Raw genomic sequence first — 10,942 nt, forward strand, 5'->3', positions numbered from 1 at the left:
CCCTCTTACGCCACCTTCCCAAATGGCCCAACTCCAATGTGAGCAGAACCAGCATCCTCCAAGCAATGGAGTTTGGGTCCCAATGACCACCAATATGAAAAACCAGAAAAAAAAACATCACAACAGCTTAATCTGCACAGCAGCCCAACCCACCACCATAGCTGGGGAAGCCCTGGAGGTGCCCATTCATAGTGGGCTGCTCCCACCAACGGCCCCCAGTGCGGCACCGTTCCACTGTACAAGTGCCCCCAAACTGAAATGGGGAGAGAAATCTCCCTTGCCCCCAGGCAGGGGTGCATGCAATGGGTTTGGCCTCCCAGAAGAGGTGGAGACCCTGCCAAATGGGGACCCTGCCCTAATCTGGGGAAAGGGCTGTCACCAAGGAAGGGGTGCTGAGGTAAGGCTGACACCCAGACACACAGTGCCTAACTGGGAAAAGGAATTAAAAAACAAAATAAACAAAAAAAAAGCGCCCCAAACCCAAAGTAGTGCACAGAGATGCTAGGACAGGTTTGTCACCTGAGCGGCCACCGCACACAGCCACGCAGCACAGGGACAGCCATCCTCCACCGCCTGCTGCCCGGCAGCCCTGAGCTCAGTGGCATGAGCCAGAGGGACCCTGCTTGGAAACCGGCATCCCAACCTTATTGGAGGGAAAAAAAAAAAAAACAAACAAACAAAAATCTCATTTCTTACACAAAACAATTTAAAAAAATATATGCTTCCTAGTGAGCTCAGTGCATCTTGAGCCGTGCAAGCCCCTCTCCCAGCAGACGACCACGCTGCTGCTTGCTCCTGCCACTGCTCCTCTGTGACCCTCCTGTGCCACTCCTGCAGATGTGCCCCACGTACTCGTCACCCTCTCATCCTCTTCTCCCTTCTTCACTCAGAAAGGAGAACAAAAATCAGTTCAGAAACCATAAAATCCACAGCTCAAGGGTGACAGAGAGGCCCCACGTCAAGGGGGGAAAGAAAAAAAAAAAATTAAAAAAAAAAATCAATGTATCGACGACCTACAAACTTTCCACGAGGAGAGGAAACCTGTGCCCGCCACAGCACCGGGCAGGGGCCGGCGAGGAGAACAAAACCGCTCGGGAGAAGGCCACAGCTGGATGGAAGCAATCGCATCTCCTCCCCTCCCACGCGCTACCTCACATCTGAATCCCACGGGCTATTTTTGGCAAGCGAAGACACAGAGGCAAAAAACAAAAGCCCCGGGAAAGGCAGCAGTGCGGGCAGGGGGCTGGGGCCGGGCAGGCAGGGGAGGAGGCAGCTGGCATCTGCTGCTCTTGCTACAGAACTTTTTTGAGTTGGTTTATGCCTATTTTTTTCTCCCCTCTTTGTTTCCCCCAACCATGCATGAAAATCTGTTTCGCCACATGATTTGCAGCTCCTGGATCCCCTCTCTGTGATTTGGGATGGGGATCGCAGCCCAGCCCAAACTCTCCAGTGGGTTCTCCTGGCCACCAAAGCTGGGGGGCTGCAGGGGACTTCAAGGCTGTGCACTGACCACGATTTCCCCCCTACCCATGACAAACAGCATTTCTGCTCCTGAAGGTTTTGGGCACCCAAGAACGGCCACACACCCCCCTTCCAGCTCTCCCCATCTACTTGCCCCCAGCCAGCTTTTTCCCCTTTTTCAGACCATGCTGCTTCTCATCATCTTTGGTTTCTCCTCTGGCTCCCACCCACACTTCCACCACGGCCAGGCACCTCCACCTACACCGCAGAGGTTTAGGGTTCTCCAGCCACACCAGCGCTACCACCTTGAGCCTGGCCCCCAGAGGCTGGCTGGATTTTGGCAGCAGCAGGGATGTGGTCGGATCCTCACCACCACAGATGGTGGGACCCACACCACCATAGAAGCCAGCGGCCACCCAGCCCCTGCCACCCCATGCGCAGTGGCCATAAGATCCTACCTTGTGCAGCATCTGTCCCTCTGCTCCAAAGCAGAGACACCCCTGCAGGCACCATGACCTTAGGACAGGCAGGAATAGTCCTTTTCCAGCCAGGTGTCCTAAATCCCCTTAAATTAGCCCCCACCCTTCTGCTCCACACCTGTGCTGGGAGCTCCGGCCTCGCTGCCTTCCCAGGGCAGGGGGGTCCCTGCTCCCTCTTCCAGACCAAATGCCCCTGGTGCTGCCTGGCTCTGGCACCCCAACATGCTCCAAGGAGCGGGATGGGATAGCTGCTCCCGGAGGACTTTGGGACTGGCTGTCTCCACTGTGTCCCCCACTGCTACCCCACTGCCCTCTCGGTCCCCAGACCCTAAGTACGACCCCAAGAAATCACAGCCTGGGGCTCAGAAGGGTGAGTGGCATTCAAAGTATATAATATAATACTATGTAATTCATAAATTATATTCGTCGTAGGGTGACAGTGAATGAAACCCCACGCTCAGGAAGGGGGAACCATGAACATTGAAATACACTGCAAAACACAGCTATGGCCAAGCACAGTCCCTTGGCACACAGTCCCTCTCTGTTCACAAATATAAGACCGTTTTAGTTAAATAGTTTTCATACATGGTGTTAGACAAGAGCGGTCCATTCCCTGATGAAGTTAGGCAGTTTTGGAGAACATCCAACAAATACATATTAAATTATAGTAAAACCAGACTGGCTCTGAGCTCTCCTCTACTGACTTTGGGAGGGGGCCATGCCAGGCACCCAGCACTGCAACGAGCTGTGCAAAGACTGCCCTGTCCCTCCCAGCAGTGGTGGCACTCGGGCATCATGTTAGGACCAGACCTGCAGCTTCCAGCCAAGCAAACTCTAAGGACTGCCCAAATCTGAAAGCTCTTCCACTTGCAAACCTGTTGGCTTCCAGGAGTATTTCCAAACTTTTGCACTCATCAAGTGTCACCTGTATAACCAAATGCTCCAGGCTTGCCACCTTTGGCATCTTTAGATGCTTTTAAAAAAATGCTGCAGCAATGTCCTTGTGCCCTGCTGTTGCTCAGCTCACCTTCCCTGCGGGCCAAGCTGGAGAAGAGAGTCAGGGAGACCGCCGTGTGCCGTGTCACCCAGGTACCCACTGCCTGAGAGGGGGTCCTGCCCGCCTGCACAGCCCTGCTCTCCTGGAGCTCCAGGAAAAATGCTGCTGTGGACACGTCCTCACTGAGGACAGCCAGAAGATGATCTGCACATGCACCTTGGAAGACTTGGGAAGAAGCAGTTGGTCCTGCCACCCCAGGCTTTCCTGGTCCTCCTCCTAGGGTAGGAGAGGTCTCAGGAGAGGAGGCAGGTCCAAATTTGATGGTAGTGGCCAACACCCCTTCCACAGGGGAGTGAAACGGTCTACAGGCAGAAGGTCCTTTACCTGCAGAGGTGGGAGGAGGACAATCTGATGAGCAGATTCAGGTCACCAAGAGCAGAGCACCACTGATGCCTTACCAGCACTCTGGTTTGAAATTAGCAGTCCCCCCTCAGCCGCTGATCTGCACCAATCTCTGATGCAGGGTGATTGTCACCGAGCATGAAGCTGGCCAAGGCAGTGTCACCCTAAGCAAGAAGCCTGATTGAGTTTCGTAGATAGGCATGGGTGGAAAAAAAGGGGTTCTCAAGATGAAGCAGACAGTTAGGATGGCAACGATGCATCACCAGCAGCTAGCACATAAGGACAGCGCTCGGCTGATTGATTCCTTTAGAGGAGACGTTCCTAAGCCTTTTAATGTTTTTCCGTTGATGTTTTGTAAGTAAGTAGATTGGTATGGGAGATACGTATGAACCTAGCTTGGCTGGAGTGCCCTGAGCCATCCTACGTTGTTAGGAAAGTAACGTTGATGGTAGAGTTTGCTAAATAAAGCTCTTGTGACATAACGGGGACATCCACCCTGCCAGGGACGTGGGGCATGGTGGACCCAGACACACAACACCAGCAAACCGTTGGTAATGAAAGAAAAAAGCAAAGTGCAAACAACAACAGCTTCAAACTTTGTTCCATTTGTGTTCTCAGGACTCCTTGGCCCTCATTAATAAATAACAAAATATACAAATTAAGAAACAAGAAAACCAAAGAGGCAGAGGAACATAAATACGGGAAACAGGGAAAGCCACTTTGCTCAACAGTTGGGCTAGACCCCCAGCTCGGGGTGGCCCCCTCCTCACTACAGCTTGAAGATGCCAAAGTAGGTGCTGCCGTGGCTGTAGTTCACTCGTGTTGAGTCTGTCACGTTGACAAAGACCATGTCACCTTCCCGGAGCCTGAAGACACCTCCCTCCCGGATGGACTGGAGGTCGCAGAAAGACTTGGAGGTGCTGTGTGTGTCTAGTCCCTTCAGCAAGAGCCGATCCTCTTCCATAGGGAGATACAAATAAATATAGAGGGTAAAAGGTGCCGAAGTCGCTGCCTTGGTGCAGAAGCTGACTTGGGAGTAGATGTAGTAGAGCCCTGCTTCCTTCACCTTCAGTTTCCCCTCCTGGTAGGATATCGAGTTGTTGTTCATGGGGCCATACATCGTCGTCTTCCACTCTAGCACTGTAGGAGGAAAGTATGGCAGATGAGCTGGGAGAAGGAGACATCCAGTTTGGCAGCCTGATTTTGGGGGGATAACACACAGACATTTGGCATCACTGTCTCTGTCTGCTGTGGGACGCGGGAGTGGGTCCTGCCCACTCCAGAACACCATCCCCACCCCAGGGGAGCAGGATCTCCTTCCCCGAGGCCGGGATATGTTTAACCCATGTTTTTGGTCGCTGGCCTTGACACTCTTGAATCAATTATGCAAGCAGAGGAGCATTTTGCTTCCTTCATCCAACCAAGTGGAAATGCTTAGCGTGGAGGATTGTACACAATTGCCACCACAGGTGAAGTGCCCTCGTGTCTGCCCTGGTAGGGTTGCTATCTCCACAGCTTTTGGTGACACAGCCTCTGAGCCCCCAGAGCACAGCCAAAACACACTGCAGCTCCTGTCTTCAGAGGCACCCCTTCCAGGGCACAAACTGGGTGCTACCTTTCCTCCAAAGTCCCTCTGCCACTTGGCCTCCAGAGAAGGTGAAACTTTGCCAAGGAAGCGCAAAAATAAACATCCCACAATTTCGGTTCCTGGCAGGGTGCAGAGCTGGAAGGGTTTTGCATGGCAAGTGCTGCCTCCCACTGCCGGGACCACTGCCCACGCAGACCTGTTACTGCCATGGCTTTTGGGGCACTATCCGTGTCATCAGAATAGCTCATGGACACGTATTCCTGCGGGAGTCAGTACGGATAAGTCAGTACAGAGACCAGGAAGCCATGGCCATGGGGGCTGAGCTCAGCTACGACGTCCAGGAGGGATTTTGGACCTCCACCTTCCCCAGCCTAGAGAGATATCTGCGAGGGCAGCGAGGGTGAGCAACCAGGCTCCAAGGAGAATAATGGGTTCGACCAGCCCAGCCCAGAGTCCCAATCCCCACAGTGGGGTGGCAGGGGTGGTCCTGGGGGAGCCAAGCAGCCCATGGTCCATGCCATTGATGTCTCCTCGGTGCTCGACTGCTGAGGCACAGAACTGAGCTCCAGGTAGCCGCTTCTCTCTGGGCAATTTCAACCTGCTTTATCGGCTCAACAAGTGCTTAAGCAGGGAGTTTTAAAATGTAGCGAGTTTCTTGCTTCTTTGATCTTATCTAACACTAAGCTTTCCACAGGTAGACTGAGCTCTGGGTGAAATGCTGCGTCAGAGATGGAAAGAGCAGTTGCTGATTACTGGCAGTTACTCCAGAATTAAATCGTAAATGCTCAGATTGCGAAATCCTTGCCAGATTGAGAGACTGACCTTGCAAGCTCTTACTCGCTTTGGTAATCCTTGCTCATGCAGGATGTCCCTCAGCTAAGGCTATGCTGGGGGACGGGGCTGCGAGAGCAACCATGGTCTGCGCAGAGGGATGCCCAAATGCAAATGGACTCACATGCATTTCTCAAACCTAATGTGGCCATGGCCGTGAATAAGTGCAGCTTGCCTAAATCAGTTTGGAGATGTCTATGTTGCAACTGTAAAGTCATCAGCCAGCCCATGTTGCTACCAGGACCACTACAGATGAGAAGATGATTAGATCAGCAGACACAACATGCCAGCAGAGCCCTCCTGCAGCAGCCACCCCAGCAAGACATAGCCAGGAGAGCAAAAGCTTTGCATTTTGAGTCCAAAAGAAAAGTGAGAGGTTGGTTTCCTTCAATACGAAGAGAAATAGTTTTCCACTCATAAAAAACACTGGAAAGATGAAGCCATTGTGGTGCATTTCTAGGAAGGCATATATAAGGCTACTGAGGACAGCTGACACGGGATGTGCAAATGCCATGCAGCACAGGTACACGTGGTGCCGTGACCGCTGGGAAGTTTGCTGTGCTTTGGGGAGACGCTTTCATGCTGGAGTTGTATTGTCCCTGTCCCTGCCCTTACAGAGCCACAGGGCAGGATTGCAGGGTCCAGCCAGGGGATGCACACGTCCGTGTCCTGCTGGGTCCCTGGCCAAGGGCAGTGCCGAGAAGGTCTGTCTTACCTGAGACTGTCTTGCTGCTCTTCTGACCTGCCAGGTGGGCTGCGATCACTTGCCTCTTCTCTGCTGCAATTCAGAAAGGCCTGTGTTATTGATACCTTGGTATCTGCTGTGCCTCCCTGGCAGCACAGCTTCTCTGCAGGGACCGCAGCACCTCCCACCCTTGATATTTCTCTATGGGCCAAATCCAACTCAGAGACACAGTCTCCAAAATCCCCCTCTCAGCTTTGAGTGAGGCAGAATCTGGTCTCTGCTCAGCAAAGACACTCAGCTGCCTTCAGTGTGGAGGCTCTGAGGGATAAAACCCATGGAAGAGACTGTGCCACCTTGCCCATGGTGGGAACAGGACCTGGATGTGCCCACCCCTTACCTGCCACAGACGTCTCGTTCTTGTGCATCGAACGGGGATGCTCATGGCCTGCAATGCAAAAAGGCCAGACATTCAATTTTGGCTTCATTTTCTTTGACTTCAGGCAACGTGGCACCCAGAACCACCTGCTCTGGTGAGACAGCCATGCCCAGTGCCCCGCTCCACCAGCCCCATGCCATGCAGGGGGATGCTCCAAACCCCAACCCCATCCCCTGCCTCTGTTTCGTGCCCTCGGGCACCAGCGGGCTCTCGCAGGGTGAAGGAAACCCCTTCCCAGGCCAAGCTACTCCCCCTGCCCCTAGCACGCCCCAGGTGCACTGACGGCACCAGGAAACTCACCTTTCTGCATTTCAAACTTGGGCTGCCCCTTGATGGCTCCCTCATCCTGTAACGACAGCAAAAATATATGTTGTTTTTTTTTTAAATGTACAAATCAATGATTTTGAAAGCTTCTGTATAAAGGATGCTCTGATCACTGCTCAGGTTGGTGCTGTTTGGCCCCAACAGCCCTGCCAGCTCCTGGTAGAGGTGACCTGAAACCCCCTCTAGTACCTTCCCCAGCATCACATATGGTCGTGGGCTGACCAGCTGTTTGCAGCAGAGGGTTTGTAGAGTGTATGATCTTAGGTTTTATTCAATTAAAATGATGTGATGGGGAAAGTTTATTTGAAAAAAAAAAAAAAAGAAAAAATATTTCCTTTTCATTTAAAACCACGTTGGAGAGCCATGCTGTAGATGCTGCCCAGCAAGTCATGCACTTCCCTGCCCCTACAAGAGGGGGTTTTCAGGACTGTTGAGCAGGACCCATCTCAGACACAATTTTTTGTTGTCAGTTGGCTACTGAGGCAAACCTGAAGGTTTTGCTGAGGTGTTTGATGTCATCAGGCACTGACAACAAGGAAGAAATGCTCCTCTCCTGTCTGCTCTGGCCAGCACAGCCACTCCTAAACAGCGAATTCAAGGGCTGGGCAGGCTGAGAGCACCTCAACCCCAGCTGGGCAGCCCTCAGCCGCTCCAGGAGGACATTGCACCCCACGTTGGCTCTTTTGCACCTAAACACAAGAAGGTGCTTCATCGGCTGGAGATGCCACCCCTGAGCCTGTTGGGTGGCATTTGCTCAGCATCATCCTCCTCCTCCTCACCGGCTGCTGGGAGCCGTGCCGCCTGGCCCAAGCCTTGCACCGTCATCAATATCTGGGCAAAGCGGGCACAAAAGTGCTCCCAGCAGCAGGTGGCTGCAAGCATCCTCACAACCACCCGGCACAGAATTGGAGCAAGGTGCCAGACAGCAGAAAATCAATGTTTTTTCAGACTGGGATCAGAGCACAGAGCCAGGGTGGCTGCAGCTCCATCCCTCTCACTGCGAGCCCCAAGCATCCCTCAGCACGCTGCAGCTGGATGTGCTCTGACCAAGACTGTTTTGTGAAAAAAATGGATGAAATTTTTCAGTGACATCAATATAGAGTAAAAACACAGTGTGAAAAAAAAAAGGGCATGTGCTATACAGCCCAAGGTAAAGGGTACCCATGGTTTTAAATAAAAGCTTGGGGTGAAGCTGTGTCTGTGCCTGGGAGCCCCCCTCCACCTTCAACAGGGTCTTTGTCCACCTAACAGCAGTGTACCTTGCACTGGAGGTCCTGGAAGCCCTTTAAAATCTTTTCACAGTCCAATAATGTTGACTTCTGGCCTTCTGCCGTCTGACATTTCTGTATTTTCCTCAGGAAGATGTAATCTTCATTTAAGCTCAGCACCTCTTCCATCTGCCGGCACGGGAGAGAAGAGAAGGTGAACGGGATGTTAGTGGGAAACCTGCAAGGGCTGGCAGCGGAGCCACGCTGTGTTCCTGCCAGTGATAAATCCCAGCCTGGAAAGCTCAAAGTGGGTTGTTCAGTGTTGGGATGATCTGGGCAGACACACTGCAGGTACCAAGCGCTCCCACCAGCCACCCAGCACAGCATCTCCACTCACGGAGCTGACCCTAGTTGGCAATGCGGGATGAGAGGAGGATTGCTCAGGATTTCTTCCTGTTTTCTATCACCTTGACAATGAATTTAAATTTCCCACTCCACCTTTTACGAAAGGCAGGTGGCAGATATCCATCTGCTTGCATTTACAGACAGCAGCACAAAAATCTCAGCGTGTGGCTTGGGGCTCGCTGCTGCTGCCCCAGTGGCCCCAGCAGGCAGCTGGGATGCCCTTTCAGCCCCATGCTGCCCTGTCCATGCAGGGTGGCTTTTCATTTTTTCGGCTAGCTTAGTGACTGAAAGAGCTGCCAAGAGACCAAGACATCATGTGGGTTAGGGCTGGATTCTGCCAAGAGCTTCAGATTAAAGAAATCAGATTAAAAAAATCAGAGCTCCAGAAAAAGAATATATATATGTGTGTGTGTATATATCTCTCTCTCTGTAAAAATACTGATTTTTGAAATTACACCTGGTATTTGAAAAAACCTCACATTCGGCTAAACAGTAAAAGGAAGTGCAGATGGACATGAGGACACACAGCCTGGCAGAGGGCTCAGCGCAGGCAGCGCTGGGATGCAGAGGGTTGGGTTTGAAGCCCTGCCGCAAGCTCTGAAGGCACCTGAAATCCTCCTGCCACCCGTGACTGCATTTCGGCTGCCTCTGATCCTCTGCCACAGCCCCATGCAGTCACATTTTCACTCTGCTGGGGACCCTCTACTCACCCCTTCACCCCAGGCTGCAACATCCGTGCAGTAAAGTCCCCTTCCATCCCCCTGACTTTTAAGCCCCTCTAGGTCACGATTGCTCTCCACCCTTGAAGATCAGAAGTCACCCACTTAAATTTCAATTTAAGTTGAGACAACATGTTTAAAAATCAGTAATGACGATCTTATAATTGTATCTATTAAGGAGAACTCATTCTGGGTGTTAGACACACTTAATTTCTTTAGCTGGTAGTCTTTTCTGGTTTGGAGGAAAGTAGCATTAAATCAGTGATTTTAAGCATCATGCAGTGCAGCTGCAGTCATGGCAACATCAAAACCAGCTTTTCAGTTTTTAATTTTTTAGGGAAACTTTGTCCCTAGTATGGGACAGGATCACTGACACCACATCTCTGTGAAAAAAGACAAAGTATCAAGATCCACTCTTTTCTTCCCTAAACAGAAAGACAGCACACGAAGTGAGATGTTGGTAAAATTCATACGTGCAACACTTAAAAAAATTTCATTTCTGGACCCCTTATCCTTGCGATTAGTGTCACAGTGCTGCCAAGTGCTACGGCACCAGAAAAGCCACCGACGAGCCTCAGATAGCGACTTGTGTGTTTAAGCCACACTCTCCCCTCCCCAGACCAGCCATCGACTGCCAGGTTTGCTATTAATGACTCTTCTTGACTGATGCATTCTCATTTTGCCAATGAAAGAAACAGATCTCTTCCTCAGCGTACATCTTAGTGGCAAATTAAAGCAGAAATGAGAACACGGGTGTAATAAATGCCACTCCCGCACCCATCCAGTGGCCCGTATCATCTTCTACCATGTTCATCCTTTTGGTGAGCACATCTCACCACAGCTGAAGGAAAATCACTTTAGCAATCCAGCAGAGACAACCTTATTTCTCTACTTACCTTATCCATCTTCATGTGAAGATACAAACAGAAGAGTACGGTCCCAATCATCTGTGCTACAATAAATACAGCAAGGAAGCCCATGAACATTTTCATGGTGCTGGGTGAGGTGCTGTTGATGGGTCGGGGTGTTGTAGGGCTGTAGGGTTCGTTCATCCTCCGTGCACGTTGCTGGGGCTCCTTCAAATGCGCTGCTTGCAAGTAGCATGAGAACTGTTGTGTGAGCACCCGCTGCTCAAGGGATACGGGTTGCAGCAACCTACACTTCCTGGAAAAAACTCTTCGTAGTGGGTAGGTTTGTTCACTACCGTCTCCCACAACAAAAAGGTTGCTTAGACTTTCTTCTCTGGTGCACTTCCATGCTTTTTCCTATCGTTCTACCAGAAGCAAAGGTTCTTATTCCATATATTCATATCTGCCCTCGAAACACTCCGGACTATGCCTCGGTGTTTTTTTCCTGCTGTGGATGAAAGTTTCATGGCAAGTTGTCTTCAAAGAAATTAAGACTATG

At 51.3% G+C, this 10,942-nt stretch overlaps 1 protein-coding gene across 1 annotated transcript; it reads right to left on the reverse strand.

Moving 5' to 3' along the window:
- Nucleotides 1-3,923: 3,923 nt before the first annotated feature.
- On the reverse strand, nt 3,924-10,641 carry CD40LG (CD40 ligand). The gene is made up of 6 exons (XM_009702952.1): nt 10,432-10,641; nt 8,463-8,600; nt 7,180-7,225; nt 6,841-6,888; nt 6,474-6,536; nt 3,924-4,479 (listed from the first exon to the last, which is right to left on the reverse strand). Exons 1-6 carry the CDS (start codon nt 10,585-10,587, stop codon nt 4,109-4,111), a joined length of 822 nt encoding a protein of 273 aa, XP_009701254.1. The 5' UTR covers nt 10,588-10,641; the 3' UTR covers nt 3,924-4,108.
- Between the last annotated feature and the right edge of the window lie 301 nt (nt 10,642-10,942).

The sequence above is a fragment of the Cariama cristata genome, unplaced genomic scaffold (assembly GCF_000690535.1).
Source record: "Cariama cristata isolate BGI_N322 unplaced genomic scaffold, ASM69053v1 scaffold8800, whole genome shotgun sequence".
In the NCBI taxonomy this organism is placed as follows: Eukaryota; Metazoa; Chordata; class Aves; order Cariamiformes; family Cariamidae; genus Cariama; species Cariama cristata.